The sequence below is a fragment of the Pyrus communis genome, chromosome 2, assembly GCF_041283825.1.
Source record: "Pyrus communis isolate YQ-2024b chromosome 2, ASM4128382v1, whole genome shotgun sequence".
NCBI lineage: Eukaryota > Viridiplantae > Streptophyta > Magnoliopsida > Rosales > Rosaceae > Pyrus > Pyrus communis.
This window is the reverse complement of record NC_142566.1, coordinates 25,160,615-25,186,654: the sequence shown is the minus strand read 5'-3', so window position 1 is coordinate 25,186,654 and position 26,040 is coordinate 25,160,615. Positions and strand designations below refer to the sequence as shown.

At 40.7% G+C, this 26,040-nt stretch overlaps 4 protein-coding genes and 1 pseudogene across 5 annotated transcripts; 2 read left to right on the top strand and 3 right to left on the bottom strand.

Moving 5' to 3' along the window:
- The first annotated feature begins 52 nt into the window (after positions 1 to 52).
- Positions 53 to 3,109, top strand: LOC137747831 (putative protein arginine N-methyltransferase 1.2). The gene is made up of 9 exons (XM_068487971.2): positions 53 to 393; positions 896 to 906; positions 1,007 to 1,162; positions 1,292 to 1,355; positions 1,463 to 1,605; positions 1,852 to 1,939; positions 2,074 to 2,189; positions 2,300 to 2,450; positions 2,700 to 3,109. Exons 1-9 carry the CDS (start codon positions 147 to 149, stop codon positions 2,903 to 2,905), a joined length of 1,182 nt encoding a protein of 393 aa, XP_068344072.2. The 5' UTR covers positions 53 to 146; the 3' UTR covers positions 2,906 to 3,109.
- A 123-nt stretch (positions 3,110 to 3,232) lies between these two features.
- On the bottom strand, positions 3,233 to 5,958 carry LOC137747832 (uncharacterized). Its single transcript, XM_068487972.2, has 7 exons — positions 5,500 to 5,958; positions 5,290 to 5,400; positions 4,703 to 4,771; positions 4,328 to 4,459; positions 3,879 to 3,956; positions 3,662 to 3,790; positions 3,233 to 3,578 (listed from the first exon to the last, which is right to left on the bottom strand). Exons 1-7 carry the CDS (start codon positions 5,704 to 5,706, stop codon positions 3,387 to 3,389), a joined length of 918 nt encoding a protein of 305 aa, XP_068344073.2. The 5' UTR covers positions 5,707 to 5,958; the 3' UTR covers positions 3,233 to 3,386.
- A 1,380-nt stretch (positions 5,959 to 7,338) lies between these two features.
- Positions 7,339 to 9,769, top strand: LOC137748435 (uncharacterized). The gene is made up of 5 exons (XM_068488584.2): positions 7,339 to 8,231; positions 8,501 to 8,553; positions 8,644 to 8,816; positions 8,902 to 9,053; positions 9,142 to 9,769. Exons 1-5 carry the CDS (start codon positions 7,442 to 7,444, stop codon positions 9,570 to 9,572), a joined length of 1,599 nt encoding a protein of 532 aa, XP_068344685.2. The 5' UTR covers positions 7,339 to 7,441; the 3' UTR covers positions 9,573 to 9,769.
- Positions 9,770 to 10,066: 297 nt separating this feature from the next.
- Positions 10,067 to 14,946, bottom strand: LOC137746758 (pentatricopeptide repeat-containing protein At2g03880, mitochondrial-like; annotated as a pseudogene). The gene is made up of 6 exons (XR_015958362.1): positions 13,067 to 14,946; positions 12,523 to 13,008; positions 11,115 to 11,941; positions 10,928 to 11,018; positions 10,742 to 10,829; positions 10,067 to 10,625 (listed from the first exon to the last, which is right to left on the bottom strand). The product of XR_015958362.1 is annotated as a pentatricopeptide repeat-containing protein At2g03880, mitochondrial-like (transcript).
- Positions 14,947 to 15,117: 171 nt separating this feature from the next.
- Positions 15,118 to 19,565, bottom strand: LOC137748316 (protein NDL1). Its single transcript, XM_068488458.2, has 11 exons — positions 19,096 to 19,565; positions 17,598 to 17,697; positions 17,278 to 17,375; positions 17,045 to 17,133; positions 16,909 to 16,969; positions 16,743 to 16,829; positions 16,578 to 16,655; positions 16,432 to 16,488; positions 16,233 to 16,288; positions 16,001 to 16,136; positions 15,118 to 15,880 (listed from the first exon to the last, which is right to left on the bottom strand). Exons 1-11 carry the CDS (start codon positions 19,153 to 19,155, stop codon positions 15,659 to 15,661), a joined length of 1,044 nt encoding a protein of 347 aa, XP_068344559.2. The 5' UTR covers positions 19,156 to 19,565; the 3' UTR covers positions 15,118 to 15,658.
- Between the last annotated feature and the right edge of the window lie 6,475 nt (positions 19,566 to 26,040).

The window sequence follows — 26,040 nt, the reverse complement described above, 5'->3', positions numbered from 1 at the left end:
CCACTTGAAGTGGATAACGACCACCAACTCCTCACTTTACTACTTTTGGAAACAAAAAAAGAAAATCTCTAAACTTTATAAAAGCTTCAATCTGCGAGACCTGTAAGTACTCAAAAACCCCTCGCAAAACCCTAAATCCACTGTCAATGGGTCGCCGAAAGAACACCAACAACAGCGGCAGCAGCAGCAACCAGACTTCCGCGGCTGCGCGCTTCGGCCACCTCGACGAAGCTGTCAAAGACGTCTCCGAGAGCTCCAACCACGACGAGTCCATGTGCGACCCCGAGCTCCACAAGGCCGCCGATGACTCAATGGGCGAGCCGGAGGTCTCCTTCGTCGAAGCCGATGGAAAGACCAGCGCCGACTATTACTTTGACTCCTACTCTCACTTTGGTAAAGAAAAAGGCATTCTTTCTTCGATTCTCTGTTTTTGGCTTCTGGGTTTTTGTTTGGATGTTCTGGAAACTTAGATAATGGGACTGGAAACGGGGGATTTTTTGTTTTCGTGATTGGGTTTTCGGTGTGGTTTGGAAAGTTTCGAACTTGGCTGCATTGATTTTGGAAGCTAACACTGTTGTGCTAGTTTTAGTTGATTGGGAACGTGGCTTTTAGGTGCAATGGAAGCAAGTAATAGAGCGATATCGAATTTGCTTGCATTTTGTTCCGGACTCGGGTGTGGTTTTGGAAAGTTTCGACCTTGGTTGGATTTTGTTTTCGAAGTTAGATATTGTGTTTGTTTTAGTTGATTAGGACCTGTGATTTTAAGTGCTAATGGCAGCAAGTAAAAGAGCGAGTCTCAAGATATCGATGCTTTGATTTATATTTTTTAATCTAATCTTGTTCTGTTTCGATGATGCTTCGAAAGGCTTATCTTGAGTTTTCTTTTTGATTGCAGGTATTCATGAAGTAAGTGCATTGCGCTTGGATGCAAACCGGTTCTGTATTTCGTTCTTGTAACCTTTTGCTGATAGCGATTGTGTGCTCATTCACTATTATTATGTTGCAGGAAATGTTGAAGGATTTAGTGAGGACTAAGACATATCAGAATGTTATCTATCAGAATAAGTTTCTAATAAAGGACAAGATTGTTCTTGACGTGGGAGCTGGGACTGGAATTTTGTCCCTATTTTGTGCAAAAGCGGGTGCAAAGCATGTTTATGCGGTATGTTTTTGTTAATGAAAATGTTGTGAACAAATCAATTTCTTTGAATCCATAGTATTTTCCTATTTGTAATGTAGTGTGGTTGTGTCTCCTTAATATTATTGATTTAACAAATTATTTTACCCACAGGTAGAGTGCTCCGACATGGCTGACATGGCAAAAGAGATTGTTGAAACTAACGGATATTCTAATGGTAAAGTTTTTGAGAAATCATACATGCATGTAGCTCTGTTCAATCCCTTGAGATTGTTTTGACAAACTGAGTATTCTGCTTACTCATTCATTGTTTGATAAATGCAGTAATAACAGTTCTGAAGGGGAAGATTGAAGAACTTGAGCTTCCCGTCCCTAAAGTGGATATAATTATCTCTGAATGGATGGGATATTTCTTGTTGTTTGAGAATATGTTAAATACGGTCCTCTATGCTCGTGATAAATGGCTTGTAAGTAGTATTTACATTCCAAATTTATTGTGTGTGATATGTTGGTCAAGAATACCTAAACCTCATGCAAACTATTCATTCAGTTGGGTGTGGCTTAGGTTCTTGTGATCCTTTTTGAGGGATATAGTCCATTGCAGTTGTAGTGTTTTGCGCTCCAAAACAATAATTTTACTTGCTGATCGTTGCATAGAAAATATGTATCATGGCATAGTTTTTTTGAATGTTTTGTCGTTTGCTTGTTTGTAGGTAGATGATGGCATTCTACTGCCAGACAAAGCGTCTCTGTTTTTGACAGCTATTGAGGATGCAGAGTACAAAGAGGACAAGATAGAATGTATGTCTTTTGAATTCTTCTGCGTATCCGGTTTATCATCTGTGGAGGTTCAAATGGTCACACAAATGTACATGTAGCTTGCGGTGCATCTTGTTGATTTTTTGCTCCTTACCTCTTGTTTCATGTTATTCCAGTTTGGAACAATGTTTATAGCTTTGACATGAGCTGCATCAAGAAGCAAGCCATGATGGAGCCCCTTGTGGACACCGTTGACCAAAACCAGATTGTTACAAACAGTCAGCTACTCAAGGTGGGAAACACATATCCTGTTTTCACCCTGCTGCACTACATGAATTAATTCTTTCCCCTCTTTACGCTGTCAATCGTTTCCACTAATATTCTTCGGTTTTCTTCATTCAGACAATGGATATATCCAAGATGACTTCGGGAGATGCTTCCTTCACAGCCCCTTTCAAGCTTGTTGCTGAACGTGACGATTTCGTTCATGCTCTTGTAGCCTACTTTGATGTTTCATTTACGAAGTGTCATAAATTGATGGGCTTCTCCACAGGTCAATATCTTTGTGCCTTACCTCTTATTTTTATTCTCTGGTGCTCATAGGTTTCCTACGTATTCTAAAGCATTCTTCTTGTCCATTTAGTAAATTTGCTAAATTTCCTCAGTGTGGTGTTCTGCAACTCATGTTTTTTCAGTTAACTATGATGTGGTGTTTTCGGATGAAGTAAACTGTTATGTTTTTTTACAACCTCCTACTCTGTCGATAATCATATCTTTACTGACAAAGTGAAATGTAATGCAGGGCCAAGATCGCGGTCTACTCACTGGAAGCAAACTGTCCTGTACCTGGAAGATGTGCTAACAGTATGTCAAGGAGAGTCAATTGTCGGAAGCATGACTGTGGCGCAAAACAAAAAGAATCCCCGTGATATTGACATAATGCTCAAGTATTCGTTAAATGGTCAACGATGCTCAGTCTCGAGGGTTCAATGCTTCAAAATGCGCTAAGTTGCGTTTTGTTATTGTTCCATCAAGAAAGCAATCCATGATTGCAACAGACTCGAGGGTTGTGGATTGTTGCCTCCCAGATGGGAGGCAGCATTGCAGCCTATGTGCTTCTAATGATTCATTGCTTAAATTGTAATGTCAAAATTTTGGTGCTATAAGGTTTTGAATTGATCTATTTTACTTGATCTCGTGCGGTTCTATAAATCTCATCTGTTCTTTAAGATCTTAGGATTTTCAATCGAAGTGACTTTTCGTTCGAATTATGTTAATCTTTCTTGACTAGAAAAGAACGCGAAAACTCGAGCGATGTAGCAGAAACTGATACAATTTCAATGAAAACAACGTACTATAAAACCTCAAGCAGTTTTGTTTCCAACTTTTCCTCAATTTTGCCACTTAAATGTCAAAAGCATATTGATACAATTAACAAAAACCTGATTACCCTCTACTACCAACTCGTATGAATTCTGTGATTTGTGTTCTAAAGCTCTGCCTTGTTTCCCTTTGTACTCTTCTTCGAAGCCGGCTTTTTCAGTCCCCGCCACGTTTGCCGTACCCAGTTAGAGACTTTGTTTGCATGCTTCTTTAGTGTCTCTCTAGTCTTCGCGATTCCGGTGGTGATCTTCTGTTTCAAGTCATTCTTTGCGCTCTCTTTTTCTCTCATTATTTTTCCCTGTTAAATGAAAATTTTTAAACGCCGAAAGAAACAATGTGATTTTGGTTGGAGAATTTTTAAGGTTGGAATTTTGTATTTACCAAATTCGAGGGTAACCGAGTCTCATCATCGTCATCATCTTCATCATCAGCATCTTCGCCACCAAAATTATTCATGTTCATCAAATCATCTCTCGAGTACATTTTCATGCCTGGGGCTCCTGGCATGCCCTGAAGAACGGAAAAGCAGAATATAGCTCAAAATTCAGCACACTAGTGTCACCAGAGTGAAGTTTCTCAGCAATGCAAGAACAATTACCTCCATAGATTTCATCATCTTTTCCATTTCAGCTTCTTTTTCTGACTTGGCCACGAAAGCTTCCCCCGGAATCCTATTCTGGGACACACAAGAAACTATTATGAGTATCAAAAGTAATTGTCTTGCTCAAGGAACAAGTTGTGCGTAGAGACTAGAGATTAACAAGCATGCAAGGCAGCATCCACAAATCTCCATGTCAATCTTAATAGGATATCAAATTTTATGGGTAATGGATAAAAAAGATACCATCGTTGGTCACGCATGAGCCTATAGTTGCACAGATCATATCGAAAATAATAGTACTTAGATGGAAACGCATGATAGTTGCATAATAGATCATATCAAAAATAAAAGTACTTAGATGGAAAAGCACAACATAGCAAGATCCTTGCAAAAACATTGCACAAAGAATGAACTGAATCGAATATCAAGTCAAAGAAAGCAGTTACCTTAGGAACTGGGGGAGGCTTGGTACTGCACGCTTTAGTTAGGTCTTTGCATAGATAATTAACCAATGAACCAAGGTCAGGCTTGGATGTATATAGATATTCGGCAACATCAGTATCAGAATACCCCAAAACCTGCAACGTTCCGGATTAGTGCTTAGTTTAATTGTAACACAATAACTTAAGATCAATGCAGAAGGCCAACATCAAACGAAAGGATCAATTGTCATGCTAACATATCGCAGAGGTCACATTAAATTAAGAAATCATTTGGCAGTTGACTTCTCTCAGTCAATTATATGGAAAAGGCAGTGAATCTAACTAGATTGGCTTCAAGGAACAATGTATTAGGAAGCGAAGTTACCCAGAAAACCTCACCTCCTGACAAGCTCGCTCAATTGTCTTGCATTCGGAGTTACACTGTCCTTCTGAACCTTGATCCACCAACTGAAAAGTCACAAATGATTTAGCAGGTGAGGACAATGAGCAACAAAGTGTCGTTGTAAACGATACCCAAATTAAATTTGTACAACTGCATCGACATTGTCATACGCAAGCTATAAACCCGCAGAGAAACAAAGGTTCTTTCATATAACATCTATCCCCGATATCATCAAATACTACTAAAATCCACCAACTGAAAAGTCACAAATGATTTAGCATGTAAGGACAATGAACAACAAAGTGTATTACAACGATACCCAACTTAAGTTTGTACAACTGCATCGACATTGTCATACGCGAGTTATAAACCCACAGAGAAGGTTCTCCTTTCATATAACATCTATGCCCGAGATCATCATATACTACTAAAGCAATAATTTCTCTGATGAAAACACGGTATCAAGCAAAAGCACAGAACTTCGAAAACACCGTATCAAGCAAAAGCATAGAACTTCACAAACACCAATTCATCAAGCAGGTCTAAAACCGAAATCAAACCCAAAGCAAATGCAAATTCATACCTCCAACTTGTCTCCTTTCTCAACTATATCAATCTGCAAAATCCAATCCGCTTCCTGCTTCTTCAAATTGCACACATTCTCCGAAATCTCAATAATCTGATACTCCGAGATCTATCGCCATAAAAACAAACTACCCACAATCAAATTCAACACAAGGAACAAAACCCATTAATCGAAATCTCAAACAAAAGCACTTCGAAATCTCAATACCTTCTTTGGGGCGATCTCAGCTCGCTTCTTCTCGACTTGCCGGTGCAGCTGAACTGCGAGATTCTCGCAGACTTGGCATTTGATGAAAGGAATGTCTTCCTTCCTGGCGCCGGCCGCCGGCTTCTTAGCACACTCAGAGATTGGCACGCACGCTAACACGGCCAACAAGACTGAGATGGCTACTAGAATTTGCTTCAGCTTCGCCATAACTCTCTCTCTCTCCCCTCCTCTATTCCTCTCTCTAGAATTTGAAGAAGAAGGGAGAGTTGTCGATCAAAGAGTGAGATGTGCAGTTAAGCTGGTGGATCGTCTGAGAAGTTTTCACCAGAAAAGAAACGATCTTTATTGTTTATTTTGGCAGATTCAATCTTTCGTTTTGTTGAGTATAATAAATATGCAGTCGTGAAATCGATTTGCTTCGCTGCTTTACGTGTTTCTCAGCATCTGATTGGCTAGCCCGAGTAACGTATGTGGTGGGTTCCCCTTTTCAACCAATAGAGTATGAGATGACACGTCCCATGGTTGCCTTGAACCATCCCACTTTATCAAATGTCACCGTGTACTTTAATACGTTTGACTAAGTCAGACAAACGCGGTGTGGTTATCGTATTGTTTTTGTGTTTATTTTATTTTAATAGATTAGGTCGTGTTAAATATGTTATCTTAATAGGCTTTCACAAATAAGTCAATAAGAATTCGATTTATTAACGATTCGTGTGGTTTCATGTCAAGTTAATAAGTTAAGCAAAAAATTATCATGTCTAATGTCTAATGTCTGGATCTAGCAAACGATATTTTACCGAATTCTTAACAAATGACCGAATAACTATCCGACTCGTTAATAGGTTAACTCAAAACCTGTTATTTTCGTATCGTTTTATATCAAATTAACGGATTGTGCAAGATATTACCCGGGTTACTTTTGACTAGGAAATAAAAATAGACCACGTGTCATTAAATAACTTGTTTTTTGTGTTAAAATGACACCTGACATATGTTCAAATGAGAAAGTTCAAATACAAAGGTTAAAGAATGCTAGCATTTTTCATAGCAAGGTAATATAGCTTTTGGATTAAATTCCCTTTTCCTTGATTATCATTCTATCACGTTATGTTCAATTCCAATTATATTTAACATGTGTAATTATTTTCGGACAAAAACTCAAACAAAGAACGTATTGTCATAAAACCAAACTAATAACTGCTAATCGATCCTCATTTTTGTACGTGTAGTTATTTATTAACTAATAATATACCTTAAGTTAGAAAAGTATTAACTATACAGTTCACAATATTATGATAATTGAATTAGTAATGCTATGAGACAGTGTAACAGTTATATTCGTTTTTGTATAAACAACATGAATAGTTAATTTTTTTTTTTTCTTTCGATAGTTGATAAATTAGGAACTAACTTATAAGAGATTTTGAGAGGGCCAAAATCACTTTTAAAAAAGAAGCAGATGAGAGGTTTTGGTAAAATCATTGGGTTTTATCAACAAGCACATAAAAGAATTTTTTTTTAGAGCGTTTTTGGAATTAGTCTTGAGTACAAATGTAAGTGAATAATGTAAAAATGTTAGAAGTGTTTCATGCAAATTGATTATTCTTCCAAAACGCATTTCACATGCTTTTGGAACTCAAGAACCATTTTATCAAAATTGTTTTCATTATTCTTCCAAAATGCATTTCAAATGCTTTTGAAACTCAATAATCATTTTATCAGAATCGGTTTCATCAATTTTCAAATGAATCCAAGGTATCTTATCAGACACTTTAACTAATACGACATGTCGTAATATGAAACGGCGGTAACCCCTTAAACCCTAGACCGTTGGCTTCTCAACCGACCTTGTCATAGAATTAGGGTTTTTCTTTCGGCACATCTCCTTCTTCATCACATTCCTCACTGAAACAAATTGGTCGCATTTCAGCATTCAACCATGGCTCTCGATCTAACCGGCTCCACAAATTCCCCAAATACAGCAAACATCCAAACCCTAATCGGCAAAAACTACGACCTCAAGCTAACCCAATCAATCCAAAACCTTTTATCCGAAATTCCCAAGCAAAGCCCCAAACTCTCCGACTTTACAGAGGAATTCTACGAATTGATGCAAGCTCGAGTCGACCCGCCTCTCGAATCAACCTGGGTCTACGCGGCATTGGCCTTTCGCAGCCGGAATCATCCGAAAGACGACCCTTTGGACCGTGTAACGGCCGCAGAGGACTTGTTTCAGCTGCTGTCGATGTGCTCAGCTTCTTGCGGTTCTTCAAAGAGTGTCGCGCTGCTCGCTCCGGTGGTTTGCCAGGTGTACAATGCGTGTGTTGATTTGTTTAAGAGGGACTTGTCATTGAAGAGAGAGAAGAAAGTGATGAGAAAGGTTAGGGATTTTGTGGGAACGATTCTTGGCTATATAAATCTGTGTTCTTTCGAAGATTCGGGTGAGAGTGACAGTTTGATTACGCCTTTTTATGGCTTGATTCGTGTTTGGATGAACTCAAATGAGGGGTTGGAGTCATTCTTGCCTTTAGTGAGTAGTGACATTTTTGGAGGGCTTAGTGAGGGAGAATGTGATGTGAGTTACTTGGCTGGAGTTGTTATTGCGGGGGTGTTTTTGTTGAAACTCTGCTTGGATTTCAAAGTCGGGACTTCGGGGAAGGAGTTGGAGAAGGAGTTAAGCACTTGGGCTATCGGTTCCATTACAAAGTTTGGGAACTGTTACCTTTTCGGTTAGTGTTATTTAGAGCACATTACATGGTTTATTATAGTGAAGGCATGATTTCTGCATAAACTTAAATGGTTGAGGATCGTTTGCGCCGAAAATGTTGAGGGAAGACATTAAGATTAAGTGTTATTATCGTTATCGTGTATGAACTTTTTTATGTTGCTGCTTTGCTGGTTTTCGGGCTGTCATATATAAATTTATACATTCCTTCTATTTCATTGATTTCAAGTTACTGCATGCCTTGTTCTAACATGCTTATATGTGTGTACATAGACGTCCTTCTGAGGATGCTGCTGGAGAAGACTTTGCCTTTTACCTCTCTATTGGTTAGTATCCCTCCTTTCCGTTCGGTAGTTTTCTATCCATTGATGTGATCTAAAATTAAAGAGCATAACACGTTAAATTTCTATATGCAGAGTTCTGAAGGTGAAGTTTTGTTGAGAAAAGTACTGTATGATGCTATCGTATTGGTCGAGTATTCATTCCTCAACCCTGACCCTGAGAGAGCGATTTACGTACCTGCTGAGCTCATGAAAAGTATTGCCATGGAAAGATTGATTGTTGCTCATGAAGCAGTGGAGTATTTTAGGTACGTAAAGAACAATTACATTTCATCTTCTTGTTCAGATTGTAATGGAATACTTTCGGAAAATCTCACTACTGGCTTGCTTCAGGGAGAACGGGGATCAGAGGAGAGCCGTCTCTTTTGTAACTGCATTTTCTGGTTCACAGTTACCTTCTCAAATAATTAAATGGGTAAAGAAACAGATTTATGTGGATGATGGTGCAATCAAATCATTGGGAACTTCGCCTAAAGCTCTTATAAGTAAATGATTATACTTGTTCCCCTTTGTGGTGAATCAACTTTGCATGTTTTTATTAAAGCTCTGTCTAATATTGATCTAATTCTCCAGAATGGCTTCTTAACCTTGAGGATCGGGGCTTAAATTTATTTGATGATAGCATTGCGAAGTTTCGTACCAAACTGGCTCTTGATATTTCTAAATCAGACACCTTGCGGCCTGCTTCTAATTTGGAGGAACAGAAAGTGGATGATGATCTTCTTTTTTACATAGATAACAAGGGAGAAGATGAACATAGAGATGAGGAAGATGAAAGGGTGAACGAATCCATAGCTGCCACGCATACAATGCCATCATCAGAAAAAAGAGGAAGAAAGCGGAAAGGGAAAAAAGCTGAGAAGAAAGAGAAGATAAAGTTTGTGAAGTATGACCTTCGTCCTAATGCCGACTCAGCTGGTGGGAGGCCCTCACTTATCAACAATGATAGCATAAACAGTGGGAGTGAAGCTGAGAATCCACCTTCTGATGAGGATACAGACTGAGAAGATCAGGTCATTGCTTGTGAGATCCATGAAAAAGCGTAATTCCGTCGGGCGACCCTGTCCCGTTCCTGTTTTGTTGTTTTAGTAGGTATTAGATGGGGCATGTCACATTTTTGGTGTAACTTATTTTTCTTGATGGAACCTATAACATTTATTGTGCAATAGTTAGGAATATAAAAATCTTGGTGAAGCATAAATTTTTGGTGCTACTTGAGTCGGAAGCTTGAAAATGTCGTATTGTTCTTTGACATCAAGTCATTCATTCTAGTTCGAGTTTGGGAATTCCGGTCGAATGAAGGTCACCCATCCTAGCATTATTCTTGCCCAAAACTCGCTTAACTTCGGAGTTCAGATGAGATCCGGTGCATGTGAGTTGGTATGATTGCATCCCAAAGATTCGACGTAAGATAGAAGTGCCGACTGTCAACTACTTGACGCTCTCCCCCTCCTCCTTTATCTGGGCTTAGGACCGGCAATGTAAGATAAACTTAACGTAATCAATGGTAAAATAATAAATGAAATTGGATTAAAGATCTACAACACCCATGAGGGCTACTAGTGTCTAGAATCCAATGAATATATACAATAAAACTCAGTAGCAGCTTAATCTTGGTGCCGAGCGGCGGTCGGGAACTTGTGATTGTTGTTCAACAGACCGCGAAGCACCTTTCTTGCATACTTTCTGAATGGTCTGGATTCTACCGTCGGGGTTTCGAGGCGGACCTTTATGTAGCACGTGGCTTTCCAACTTCACGGAGCATAAACTCCGAGCAGTTGCAGATTTATAGTGCTTGTATCTGACTTGCTGTTCGGTCGACACAACCCGGGCCTCCTGCGCTTAGACAGCTGCCAGGCTTTTCTTTTACACAGGTGAAGTACACTGTTCAGACGTGCTTGGATGTGCCATTCTATCAACTTCACTAACCAGGCAACTCATTTTTAGACAGGGTACTGCTTGCTCGAACTGTATCTGATTGTGGAACTTCAGAAGAACGACGAACCTCCTGTAGAGATGCATAGCATACTCATCACTCCACCTGCCGAGCGGATGCTCTGCATATAGGGAACACCCGTGAGCACGTTTACCTAAACTCATTTACATACCATACCATGATTAATGAAGAGATGGAAGTAGTTTATAACATAGTTTGAACAAAAAAGTTGACAACCTCGAGGACTCTGCCATGTCCTTAACAGAAGCACAAGATCATCAAGAGAATCGAAGCAGCTCCCAACAGCAAGAACTATGGTGAAGTTCTGAAGAGAAACGAACAATTCAATTATTCTTGCAAGAACATTTAAGATTCTAGAAACAAAGCTAATAGAAATGCACTCAGCGAAAACCATCTACAGACCTCGTGGCAAGGAGAATTGAGATATGATATATGCAAATTTAGAGCAGGAAGCTGCCACTTCAGGACAAAAAGGACGTTGAACGGGCCATACCTGCTAACTTTTATCAATAGATTGGAAACCATAATTTTTTTAATTTTCTAATTATGCTATGAGAAAAGAATCAAATAATATGTTGAGAAGCAGTACTCTGATAAGATTAGGGCAGAGTTCCTTCGGTATGAAACTGTGGCTCGGTTCGTAACGAGGAAAGTGAATGGAATTCACTGTGGGTGAACCCCCTATACAGGTCATAGAGCTTCTAATGCCATATCACCAGAAGTCCTTACAGGAGCAAGTTCCATTCTTAAAATGATGAAACCGCCTGATGTTGCGAACAACTATTTCCCGATTTGTGACATCTGAGACGAGCTTCAGAATGTCATGGCAATCGCCACAGATGCGTAGATTTTTAAAAATCCGAACAGTTTTTGGATGATTGGTACTTCTGAGGGCAAAACCAAGAGCCAACCTTTCACTATGATATTGGAGATGTTATTTTTTTTTTTCTCTTTCAGTGATATCATGAAGCACGTCTTCTGTTTCCGGTATATAACCTAATGAAGCTAGCTTTTTGCCTAGTTCCTCCAATTTCAAATGAATATTCCCGATTCTTGGATGCATACCATCTTGAGAGACAAAAATGTTGACTTGACCATCAACCTCAACCCAGCTACAACCAGGTTCTTTTTTAACACCCTGACTCTGCATTAATTTCCTGACTTTGCTAACATCGTCCCACCTGCCTTTGACTGCAAAGATATTAGATAGCAAGATATATGGAGAATCCATATGAGGTTTAAGCTCAAAAAGCTTTCTTGCAGCTGTTTCACCAAATTCGACATTTCCATGCATCTTACAAGCCCCAAGAACAGTCTCCCAAATAATGGCATATGGTGTTAGTTCCTTTGTCTCGATGCAGCTTTCAATCTCATTAAACTTTCCAGCCCTGCCGAGAATATCAACCATACAAGCATGGACGGATCCATATAGGGACCCGGGAGGTCCCGGGATCCTCCGGAAGCCCGAAGAAACACTTGTGATTCACCTACGGGACCCTCCAACAATTTGGGCAGGTGCTGCAGAGAGGCAAGTTGCCTCCATGGATGTGCATGCAGTAGTGCTTATAAAGAAGAAGAAAAAGTTTCTAATTTTTGTTTTAATCCTCCAAATCGTTGCAACCTCCCAACTTTAAACTCAAGTTACCCCATCCCCGAGCACCATTTGCCGTTCCACCACCTCTAGCTGCCTAATTTTATTTCTTCCAAATTCATTTCACAGAGGCATTTCAGCTTTCTCCTAGCCACAGTCAAGCAGACTCACTAGCTTGGAGTCTCGAACCCGGGACCTCCCTGTTTTTTGTATTTTAAGAGCTGAAATCCTCATCCTTACCACTTGACCACTTGATGTGGTTGATTAATTTTGATTATTCAATTAACCAAATTCAATAAACAATAGTGCTATGGAACCAAACTAGTCTAATATATTTTTTTTTTTGAACTTTTATCTTGGAACCCCCCGATCTTGAAATCCTAGATCCGCCACTGCATATAAGCATAATGCTCAATTGTAGGAGTGATCCCGAAAACATTGCTCAGAGAATCAAAGTGCCTTTTCCCTTCTTTGACTAGACACAGGTGGCTGCATGCAGGAAGAACACCAATGAAGGTGATCTCATTTGGTATGGCGCCTTCATCCAACGTTGTCGAAAACGCTTCAAGAGCCTTCTCTCCTTGCCCATATTGGGAATATCCACATACCATGATATTCCATGCCACTGTATCTTGTGAAAGCAAACCCTCAAAGATATCCTCAGCATCACTTATGCACCCACATTTTGCGTACATATCAACAAGTGCACTAGCAACCATCAAATCTTCCAGATGCCCACTCTTAATTACCATTGAGTGGAGCTGCCCCCAATTTTCCAGCATAGCTGTACGGAAGCTAGCACTCAAACAGCCAGCAATGCTGAACTCGTTTGGCTTCATACCTTCTTGTTGCATCTTATTGAAGCAAGCAACAGATTTCTCTGCTTGATCATGTTGTGCATAACCAGTAATGATGACTGTCCAAGTGAACAGATTTCTCTGCTTGATCATTTTGTGCATAACCAGTAAGGATGACTGTCCAAGCGAAGAGGTCTCGATTACTCAATCTATTGAAAGCTTTCACAGCATCTTCCACGAACCTGCTTTTGGCATACATGTCAATGAGAGCTGTCCCAACAAAGTCATTATCATCGAGGTTAGTTTTGATAATATAGGAATGCACTTGTTTTCCAAGGCCTACATCCAAGAGGATAGAGCAAGACCTTAAAACACTAATGAATGAGTATATGTTGGGCTTCAAACCTTCAACAAGCATTTGGTGGAAGACTCTTGGCCCTAGGTCAGATAATTCATGATTGTGCGCTTCAGATAAAAGGGCATTCCATGAAATCAAATCAGGGTTTGTCATAAACACAAAAATCTGAGCACCATCTAGAAAACGCCCACTTTTAATATACATTGTGATTAGAGCATTGCTGACTGAAATATCAGTTTTACAACCGTATTTCCACACTAAAGCATGGATACTTCCACCAAAATGAAGGTCTCGGAGATCAGTGGCAGCACCTATGATACTAGAAAGGGTAAATTTATTTGGTGAGATGCCTGTACTTATCATTTCACGAAATAGCTGAGGCACTTCTTGCCATTGCCCTTGTTGATCAAGGCAAGAGATAACTACACTCCAGGCCACTACATGGGTTTTTCAATCATCCTGAATGCTTTTACAGCATCGACAGCCATCCCACACTTTAAATACAATTCAACGAGACTGCAACCCAAGAATTCATCCATCTGAAACCCAATTTTGACTACTAGAGAATGCAAAAACTGACCTCCTCTCAAATTTCCCGAGTTCGCACAACCTTTGAGGACAGTGGACAAGGTGGACTTGCTCAACCTGATTTTTGATTCCGTCATTCTGCAAAACAATTCCAAAACTTTATTTCTGTCACCTTCCTGAGCATGCCCATTCAGCAGTGCATTCCATGATACCACATCCTGCTCAGGCATACAAAATAACACTCTATCTGCAAGTTCCATATCACCACATTTTGCATAAAGACCGACTAAACCAGAACCAACAAACCATCTGAAAACAACCCTAGTTTCACTGCTTCAGTATGCAACTGTTTCCCAAAACCTAAATCGGAGCACAAAGAACATGCTTTCAATCCAGTCGCCAATGCAAAGTCATTTGCTTTTGTACCATCTTTCTTCATCTCACAGAACAATTTAACAGCATCAACACCAGAACCTTCAACTACAAACCCTTGAATTAAAGAAGTCCACGACACAACGTCCCTTTCAGGCATCACATCAAGAACTTTACGTACGTACCCAGCGTCCCCACATTTTGCATAATCATTAACCAAAGAAACCCACAAATGCAAATCCGGATCAATCCCTTCTTTTATCACCTGCCCATGAACAGCCTTCCCCTCATTCAAAGACCTTAGCGAAACACAGGTACGAAGCATCCCAGAATAACGCATAAGCCTCTTTTTGGTATCGAAAATTAGAAGCCCGGCAGTTTTCACATTGTTCCCTGCTATTTCATGATTAGATGAATTGCCATTATCGAAAATTAGAAGCCCGGCAGTTTTCACATTGACGAAGCTGAGTCTCAGAGTTTGAGGCATTTTCAAGAGACGAAACACTAATGGGGTTCGAATCAATCACATCCAGAGCAGCACAACACAAAGGCTTTAAATGGGCAGAGAGAAATAGTGACCTGGAAACTGGACTAAACTTGTTATGCAATCGAACCGCCGACGAGGATCTTGGGCAAATGTGCAACAAGAGGCTCCGTAAAGCAGGTGACATTCCAAGACCAATTAAGTCACATTCCATCTGTCTGAAACAGTTTTCAATTACCAAACAAATCAAAGTAAAGGGCTTTACAGGTGTCACCAGGACGGTGACGGATGAATACCTTGGAGGAACGGGCACTCGAACACTGAATTTCGTGTGCAAGGATGAATGCCCGTAACTACTTGAACTACAAGGCACAAGCCAACTGTATTCATGATTTAAGATCGTAAATGTATTAATGATTGGACACATAATAAGAGAGAGAGAGAGAGAGAGAGAGAGAGAGATTGTGTGAATGAATGGGAAGAGTTCTCCCCCTTTGTTATTGATTTCTCGTCATCATAAATAAAAAGTCAATCCAATTTGTTTATGAAATTTACAAAGACATCTCCCAAATGAATGAATGAAAAGAAACGCTAAGGGGACTCTCAAAATACCCTTTATGGACTCTCTGTCACCTTATGTTTTTAGCATAATGTTTTATAATATTGACACGGGAATTGACGTTAGACTGTGAGGTGGCAGAAAGTCCATTGAGAGTTCTACTTGGCAGTCCCCTTAGCATTTCTCAAGAATGAAAGTCTCCCTCCTTATGACTGACTACAAAAGAATGAACCAAAGTTTCCTCCCTCCCTACTATCTAATAATCCCCTTCTGTATCTACACCAACCTCTCCCCCTCTCCCTCCGGCCGCTTCTTCTTCGTCTACCCTTTTCCTTCTTAATCAATGAAAGATATAACAAATAACCAAAAAATGAAGCAACTTCTCGGAACCTAACATTCACATCGCACTGCATTGTTTCCAATTTTCTGCCTGCCTTCCAACAGTCATAGGCTGAGTGAAACACGGGTCTTTATTGGTTTTAGTTTCAAGCCCATGCTTTCTGGGGAGAGAAGCTCCGGGGAGATGCAAGATGGGCTGAGCGGGCTCCTAGGGCTGTCGCTGAAATGGCATGGCCGGTACAGGCCATACCCCATGAAGAAGTATTCCATTGGTATCAACATTGCATGTGGCTGCTCCTCTGTTACCATGGATCCACAAGCCTGGACCTGCATTAACAACCCCATCCATCCTCTATTGAACACGCTCTTCTGATTCTTTTCACAATCGTATGCACGTCTACTGATGAACGTACAAAAACAAGCGAAACAGAAAAAGAGTGAACGTACCTCTACTAAGGCACTATATCTCCTGTCCAACTTTGAGGTCATGTGGAGAGCCTCAGAATGGAAGGGAGAGCTATCCCCAACAAAAATAAGCGTGCGACACCTTAGCGATTTTAACCCTTCGGTTATGTCAGGTCTCCTGCAAGTAGTGAAAGAGTAAAGTTACAGCACAGCAAGATACATTGCACTTATCTCTGCGGAGGGAAAACAAGAAAACAACTCCAGCACTATTTACCGATTGATTGCTTGAAGAAATCTCCAAACGTTTAAGCTCTGCCTCTCTTCCAGCAACTGAAGAAGTAAACTTTCCAAGTGAATCAAACAGATAAAGCCATTTGAAAATCCAATAATTAAAAAACACAAAAAAGAAGAAGAAAAAAGGACAAAAAATTGCTATGAAGGTAAATAATTTTTAAATAAGCTGAAGCACTGACTTTTCTGCACGCTTGAACTATATCTGACTCTGGAACTTCAACACTACCACGAACATCCTGTCGAGATACATAAATACTCATCACTCAATCTACCAAATATAGTAGAAGGGGGGGAAAAAAGGCACGTTGAAAGAGCACAGCAGTACCTTACTGAAGTAGCGCTGAAGCAAACACTCTTTGAGCAAGCCACACATGCCATAGAAATATAGCATATTCGACATCACCTACGGATTACAACTAATCATAGGTAAAATATTTTGATATTTTAAAATTTACTCATAAACATAACAGCTAGGTTTAGAAAAAGGAACCTTATTATAAAACCATTCTGTCCAAGAGGGTTCTTTGCATAAAGGGGATACAAGTATCAATCCAAGGACACGCTCCCTATATTTCATCTATAAGGAAAAGCCCGATCAGTGAACCGAGATAGAATTTTTTTTTAAACATAGTTGCAAACAGTTTTAAGGCACTTACAGCAAAAAGAGAGAGGATATAAGCACCCGCTGTCACCCCCATGCACATAACCGCCCCAAGCCTGCACAAAGACATTTTAGGGCAATCAGAAACTAACAATAGAACATGAAAATGAAGACAGTGTGTTGGTCGTTACCCAAAAAAATTGAGAACCTCAAGGATCTGATCTGCCAAGTCATCAACTGAAGGCACAGGATCATCTGGACAAATTGAAGCAGCTCCTAACTGCAAGAACTCTTGTGAGAATTCCAAAGAGAAACTATGTGAATAATGGCGTTCAGTTACATAAAGTATTTTTTTTTCATAAAAAATATATGATTTTATAAAAAGATATAATCAAAATTCACTTGAAGCAAACCATTTACAGACCTCATGGCCAGGAGGACTGATATGATATATGCAGAAGTTGTGGAGCAGCAAAGAAGCCGCTTCCGGACAAAAGAATAACCCTTGGAAACAAGATACATCTGCTCCATTGAACAAAATAAACAGAAAACTTAAGAATAAATATTCTAATAATGTTAAGAAGAAGCAAATAAACATACACATATTAAGAGCTTTGATGTCTACTGAGAAAATAATGTACTAGAATTTTATCAGCAAGAACAGCAAAGGGTAAAACTCAGATTGCCATTTCAAACAATGAAAAATGGAACCAGGACAATCAATAGACTCTCTATCACACTTACGATTTAGAGCTAAATCAGGATAAGTGATAAGTGAAGGCTTCTCTTGGTCACCATACACGATAACGGATACAGAACCACGGCCAGTTCGAATAAAATGTTCCTGAGGATTAAAAAACATGACAAATGAGTTGCAGATTAACAACAACATGTAATTGTCAAAGAAAACATCATAAAGCTGCAAATAGAACTATTTTACTACCATGATATTCTATATATGACATGCTAAAACATTTTACCCTCGAGATATCTTCTGTTTCTTATCTATAATCCGAATAAGAGAAAGAAAAAAACCCAGGAATCCAGCTTTTCCAGATAATTTTATTCCCTAAAGAGCTTCCCATGTGCACAACTCACCTGCCTCGTCTTTAAAATAACTTTGTGAAAATTAGATGAAACAAATAAGTGGTTCAATCATTTAAATTTTTTGAAAAATGAAGAAAAGAAAGTGGTGACAGTTAAAAAGAGAAGCATGGAATCAAATACATGAAAGAAAACGACTTCGAAAAAAAAGGATACAGATGACTTGTTAGAGCAACAACTCGACTTGTTAAGAGAGTAGAGAAGTAAGACAAAGGAACGTGTAACTTTGGTTTCGTCAATAGATAGTAAAGGACTTTGAATAAACCACGGAGATGGACTCATCGAAGCAACCCGCTTTTTGCCAACAAAGAACATCACATAAGAAGTAAAGAATCAAGAAACCGAAAAAGAAAAAACATAGCAAACTAGAAAAGAGCAAAAGAAAGTGAATGAGAAAAGATAAAACCCCGTATTACCGAGTAGACGCTGAATTCCAAAGAAATCAACAAAAGGGTCAAAATCGATACTTTATGCACTAAATAATCCAATTTTATCCCAAACATTCAACTATTCGCATAGAAGTTCGAAACTCGAAGAATACCACAATGAGATTAAAATAAAAGGAGAATGGAAAAGAAAGGAAACTTCACCATCACAACGAACCAGGTGATGTTAACATATACAAATCCCAGATACAGAAATGCACACGAAAATGGAAAGAATTCTAAGATCTAGAAATTACCAGCCAAAAATTAAGTTTTTCGCAAAACCGATATCAAGAAACTTCTGAAACTAAATTGTTCTAATGTTCTTTTCACTTAATCAAAGACAAATTAGTCGTCGCTGTCAAATGCCACAGAGGACTTGTGGCAGGGGAACAACCCAGAATACAAATTTTACAGAAATGCAGCTTTCCCATCAATTTTCCCTCGTTTTCTCGGCAACCAAACAGTAAATAACTCCAAAAATTCAATGGATTCCAACACCAATTTTCCAGAATCCGAACCCAATAACAAAAATGCGGAAATTCAAATTTTGCAATAGATAAACTAAAAACATCTGGAGCCAATGCCAAACAGCTCCCAATCAATTACCCCAACCTCTCATCTCGCCAACCCAAAATCCCAAAGCAAAAGGGTAAAAAACAACAGATAAAAAAATTAAAAAAAATTCAATCTTTGAAGTATAAAGCTCGAACCTTTCCACCGAGATAGATCTTCTCCATATCGAGGGAGACGGCGTCGTTTGGTTCAGCCATGAATTGCACTCAGCGCGTCTCCCAAACAGCCCCTCCTCTCTTTCTCCTTCCCTGAGTTTCTCTCTCCTCCTTTTCTTCAAGAATTAGTAAGCCTCTGGCTTCGCTGTGGCTTATATACAAAGCCACTTTCCCCTCTCTCTCTCTCTCTCTCTCTCTCTCTCTCTCTCTCTTCTTTCACTCTCTCTCTCTCTCTCAACCGAAAAAACAACCTGCGGTTAACCACCACCGACGCTCGCAACGCCTAATCCGTCCTAACGGAATTTTCAAGTCGTTAAAATGTTTTTTACCCGCTGTACAATTCTGGCATACGGCGCCGTATCTGTTACTTTTTCGCGGCGATTGGATTTACCGTAATTAGATGCTCGTTTTACGGTTCCGGATTTACAGCTTCGTTTCTTTGACTTGAGAGCGAGATGATGATAGTGGCATTCCTCCTACCTTATCATTGTCTGTTTGACTGAAAGTGTTTGGTGTCCTAGTGACGTGGACGCCTTTCATTGGATGGTCTTTCCTGTGGGTCCCATGTGGGCCATGCACTTGTTTTTTTTTTTTTTTATATGAATAAAAAAATAGAGAATTCTAACAAAAAATAATAATAATAATAATTGTGGTACATGGTTTTGGGGGACTTTGAAGTTACAATTGCTTTGTCTTTCATCTGACTCAATGATTAACCATGCTACCTTAATCATGATTTTGATGGAACATCTTTTTCTTTATCACATTTTTTGCATGGTGAGCTTGCTCTTAGATGAATCGTTCGTGTAACGCATTAGTTGTCCTCTTTCAAGTTGGATAGTAAAAATGAAATCAATCACTCATTTTCAAAACTAATATTTTTAAGACAGAATCGGTGGACAAGAGTGTAAAGCTTTCCGCTCATAGCCTGCAAGACAATACTTCGTTTATCTGAAAATAGTTGTTCTTACTCACTTGTTAATTATAATTTGACACATCTATATAAGTTTCTTGTTTAATTTTGATGAGTTATTTCGTCTAGTCCGTAATAGTGTGATTTGCAAGAAAGAGAAGTAACTATTTACAAGAAAGGAATAAACTCATGTAATTTCTTTTCACACTCAACTTAAATTTTAGATGTTAATTGTCTTTTTTACATTATTGCATAATTACCATCAAGTAGAAGATGAAATGAATAATAAAACTAAAATTTATCAATAGTCCCACATGCTATAATTGACCTTTACCATCGCTTCTTGTATAGCCTACGTTGATTCCGGATAAAACCTAATAGCTTTTATTGATAAAAACAAGTTTTTTTATCAGTGGATAGTGATTTTGAAATTTTAAATCCTCCAATTAAGGTAGGACTTGATTAATGAAATTTTTTTGTTGGTTTGATCTCAATTTTTTTTAGAGTTTAGAAGTTGGGTTTCAATTTTCTTTTCGTCAATTCCAGGCTGAGCATAGTTTGTTAAACTTTCTACAACAGCGGTGATGAAAGTATTAACAAATTGTTGCAGCAACCATGGGAAATGCTATAGTGTTATACACAGCTCCAGGTGGAAGTTTGAAACTTTACCATAAAGATCAAATAATATGCAGTGAAGCAATTGATAGAAAAATCCAGAGAACAATTTAAAAACAAAAAACTCAGTTCCTAAAGGGCTAAAACCGGAATTCTTTAGAACAAAAATATATCAAGGATCCTGGTATTCGTTAGTGTACATGTTACAGAGAGTTTATACAAAATTGCATCCGTGAGGGGTGTAGAGATAAAACTATCTAATTTGAGATTTTATTTTAAAAATGGGTGTAGTGATAAATTTACATTTGAATTGGGTTTAGAATGGTAGTTTAGGTAACAAATTTGGGTTTAAAAGAGATATTGATTCTTTTTTTTCTTTTTCTTTTTTTGAGAAAATTCACGATATTCATTAACGATATAAATATGTACAATAAAAAAGGATAGGGTGCATGTGACATCCCGTCCCGGGATTTTTAAAACGTACGTGTGAAATTACAATTTTGCCCCTAGTGTGTTTTTCGTCACGTTGTGGGGTTGTTTTGTGTGTTGTGGCATGTGTTGGGCCACACACACACACCTGCACATTCACTGTCTCTCTCCACTCTCTGTCTCTCATCTCTCTCACCCTTCCCGTTCACCCTATTACGTACGGACAAACCTACAACCCACCAAATCCTCACAGATCGAGGAAACCAAGGACACCATTCAACTCGTGAGGTCGAGGCGAGCTCAGACATACCATTTTCAGGTGAGAAATACTTCATTTTCACGTCGATTCAACAATGGCCGAATTGTGTACTGTTCATGCAAAGGTTATACATTGAGTTTTTGGGATTTCTGAACTTGTAGTTGTCTTTGTGAGGTTCCCAGGAGCTTGGGAGTAGCTCGTTGGGTGAATTTGGACGTCACGATCGTTGGTTGTGGAGTTGGCCGGTTTTGGAGAACTTGCACAGGTATAATCTAGTGAGTTTTAGACCTTAAAACGTGTATGGTTGTGTTCTACTAGTTTAGGGCTTTAATTTGGTGCAAGAAACGTGGAAAAAGGTGGAAAAACGAGCGAGTTATCGCGATTTACAGGTTTTCCGGCGACGGTGCCGGCGCCGACGTCGGGGACTGACCGGAGAAGAAGCAGGAATATTCCGTTAAGTTTAACGGAATATTCCTAACGGCAGGGGTTAAGTTTAACGGAATATTCCGTCAGTTTAACGGAATATTCCTGACGGCGTCTGTTGACACCGTCAGTGTGCCTGGCACGTGACCGCGCGTGGGGGCGCGTGGGTCCGTGCCTGTTCTGGCGCGTGGGTCCGTGCGGGGTCCAAAAATTATTTTAAAAATATGGTTGTGATCCTGAGGTTGTGTAGAGCACATTGGTATATTCATTTGTCCATTTTGAGCAATGTATGAGAAGTTATTTCGAGAAATGGGTTATGTACTTTAAAATTAACGTTTTTATAGTTGTTTCGCATTTAGGTGACACGTACCCCGAGGACGAGCGTGCACACGCGAGACAGGGGGGCTACGACCCTTCTACATACCAGTGAGTGGGCTTTTGTTTTCCATATATACCTATATACATTTATATTCCCAGAAAGTAGATAAGGAAGTTGATTGTTTTATGCCATGCACATTATTATTATCGTTTATGCATCATCACATGCATTAGTAGTGGCACATAAATACATATGCATATTGGGTGCTGTGGACGCGCAGGTAAGTGCCAGGTAAGCGTTAATCACGTTTATGTTTTAGTATGTTTGAGATGTTTAGAGAGCTCGTAACCTGCACCCCCGGTGTTAGTGCTCCCGCCCTGAGCAGGGCACAGGCCTTCACGTGATGTTCACCTCCCGCACCTTATGCTCAGCTTGGATCCAAGCTAGGTGCACAGGCCTGTCGTACAGACCACATTAGGTGGTTCCGACTCGTAGGTGACCCGCGATTATTCGCCCAGGCTTCACGTGATCGTATCACTTATTTACACCCAGTCCTGTCGTACAGACCACTTTAGGTGGTTCCGACTCGTGGTCAGGTTCAGATATTGAGATTGAGATTAGAGCTCTATATGCAGCCGTACAGGTCACGTTAGGTGACTCCGGCTGCCAGACTACACGATATTGATATGATTATACCTGAGCGCTTGCATATCTTTATGAGATGTCGGCATGGCATATTATTGAGCACATGGCATATAACTGAGCTTATGGCATATATTTGAGCATGCTTAGCACTTGTACTATGCGTATATATTTTTCTGGGAAGTATACAGGTTTTACGGTGAGGGGTTAGAAAGTATTTTATAAATGGTTTTCGAAAGCTTTGTTTTTGCCCACTCACGCTTTTGTTTTGCGCCCCTCCAGGTTCTAGTTGCTTAGCCGTTGCGGTGGTTTTCCCTGAGGGCTTTTCGGCGATTCTGACAGACACCCACCATTGTAGGGTCGCCTTCGGGCGTACTACTGTTGTCTTTTTCATTTGGGCTGCTATAGACCTGCTCTGAATTTGTATCTCACTTGCTAGCACTTATTTTAGTACCTTGTATGCTAGTTTTAACTATTCGTACCTTTATATTACTACTTTATTAGCTTCCGCACGTGCACATGGCTACGTCACCTTCGTGTGACGGCCAGCACGCTCCGATCCCGGTCGGGGTGTGTCAATTTGGTATCAGAGCCTAGGTTTGGCAGTCCTGTGTCCTCGTGAGTATTCTAATGATTTTGGTGTCTTTTGTCAGAATTATGCCTCCTCGTCGGGAACCACGTCGTACTTCCGAGTCTAACTTCCCCGATGTCGCTCAGTTGGGGGAAGTCTTTGCTACTGCCCTTCAGTCAGTGATGCGCCCTCCCCAGAAGACTCCTCTGGAGACTATGTATAACCTGAAGTTGGATAAGTTTAAGGGCAGTGAGGGGCATGAGAACGCAGAGCGCTGGCTAGAACACGTAGAGAAGACTTTCCGTGTATTGCATAACCAGGGGAATCTTCCTATGGAGAGGTGGGTCGAGACGACCACATGGTTCCTGGATACTGAGTCTGCAGCTTGGTGGGAGCAGGCGCTCCGTAGGTTGACTCCAGAACAGAGGACGGATTGGAATGTTTTTACGGATTTGTTCAAAAGGAGGTATGTGCCCCCTGAGTACATCGATAGAAAGAAACAGGAGTTTACTGAACTGAAGCAGCGGAAGATGTCGGCGAATGAGTACTACCGCAAGTTTACAGATTTGTCTCGTTATCATCCTGATGTCGCTGGTAATCCGGCGGAGATGCTCCGTCTCTTCCGCCAAGGTACTAAGAAGAAATGGCGTTCGATGGCGACTGCTGTCCACAGCGAGACTTACCAGGACTTCTAAGAGATATTGTTGAGAATCGAAGACTCTGAGAATATGTCGAGCGATAGTGATGAAGGGAAAGACGGCAATCCGAAGAAAGACGACAAAGGTAAAGGTTAGGCATCGCTCGGGCCCCGTCAGACTCAGAACTTCAAGAGGGGTGGTGCTAGCTCGAGTTCTTCGAGTGGTGGCTTCAGTGCCACTGGACAGGGTCGTGGAGGTAGATTTTCTGGTGGCGCTAGAGGCCAGAGGCAGGGCGATGGTGGGCGAGGCAGAGCCCCAGTTTGTCGCAGGTGTAACAACCGGCATTTCGGCGAGTGTAGACGTGGTAGCAGTGGTTGCTTCACGTGTGGACAGGTGGGACATAGAGCGGCGAATTGTCCCCAGGGTCAGCAGCTGCAGAAACCGCAGCAGACCTTTATGCCACCACCTGCACCGCTCCAGCAGATCCAGGGTCCTAGTAGCTACGGCCAGACGAGCCGAGGTGGTGCTTATCACTATCAGGGTGATGCTGTCCCTTATGCTCCGGGGCAGTATCAGTACCCCCAGGACCTCTATTCCCAGGGTGGCTATCCTCAGTATTCAGGCGGTTATATGCCATATCCTCCAGCTCCAGTGGGTGGTTCTCAGTGGTACCAGGGAGGACAGTATCAGCAGGGTGAGATTGCCACTAGCAGTGCAGGGTCTTCGAGACAGTCGGGTCAGCCCAGTCAGGGGCGTGGTGCTCAGGGACGCGGTGTTCGGGCGAGCGGATGCCGCGGTGGACGTCAGCAGGGACAGGGGCGTCTTCACAATATTTCTCTGCAGGACGCTCAGAACAACCCAGACTTGATTATGGGTACGTTGAATATTCTTGGTTGTTTTGCTAGAGTCTTAATTGATTGTGGAGCCACACATTCCGTAATTTCTCATACATTTGCTCAAGTGACGCAACCTCGCCCCACACCTCTAGGGTACGATTTAGAGTTCGCTATGCCTAGAGGAGAGAGATGTGTTGTAGATTGTGTTTACCCAGGGTGTCCAGTGATCGTAGAGGGTGTTACTTTATCGGTCGATCTTATCCCGTTAGATATTGTGGATTTTGATGTGATTCTGGGCACGGATTGGTTACATTTCTATCGTGCCAACATTGACTGTTACGGGAAGGTAGTTACGTTTCACCGACCTGGACTACCTGAGGTTACTTTTGTGGGTGAGCAAAGTGGGGTGAGGCACGGCGTTATTTCGGCGCTGCGAGCGAAAAAGTTATTGTCTAAGGGTTGCCAGGGGTACCTAGCACATGTGGTGTTAGATGAGGCCGCTCCTGGTAGAGTCGAGGATGTGAGAGTGGTCAGACACTTTCCTGATGTTTTCCCGGAGGATTTACCTGGTTTACCCCCAGATCGAGATGTGGAGTTCACTATTGAGTTGCTTCCAGGTACTAATCCTATTTCTTTAACTCCTTATCGTATGGCTCCCGCAGAGTTAAGGGAATTAAAAGTTCAGCTGCAGGAGTTAGTGGATAAGGGATTTATTCAGCCTAGTACTTCGCCTTGGGGCGCTCCAGTTCTGTTTGTGAGGAAGAAGGATGGAACTTTGAGGCTGTGCATTGACTACAGGCAACTGAATCGGGTGACGATTAAAAACCATTATCCATTGCCTCGTATCGATGACTTGTTTGATCAGCTGAGAGGTGCTTGTGTATTTTCCAAGATAGACTTGAGGTCTGGTTACTATCAGCTGAAGATCAGTAGGAATGATGTCCCTAAGACGGCGTTCAGAACTCGTTACGGTCATTACGAGTTTCTGGTTATGCCTTTTGGATTGACGAATGCACCAGCAGCCTTCATGGATTTGATGAATCGGGTGTTCCAACCCTACTTGGATAGATTTGTTATTGTCTTCATTGACGATATTCTGGTGTATTCTAAGTCGAAAGCGGAGCATGTTCGACATCTTACTTTGGTGTTGAAGAGGTTGAGGGAACACCAGCTATATGCTAAGTTTAGCAAGTGCCAGTTTTGGTTAGATCAAGTTGCGTTCTTGGGGCACATCATTTCTGCTCAGGGTATTTTGGTTGACCCTCAGAAGGTTGCAGCGGTA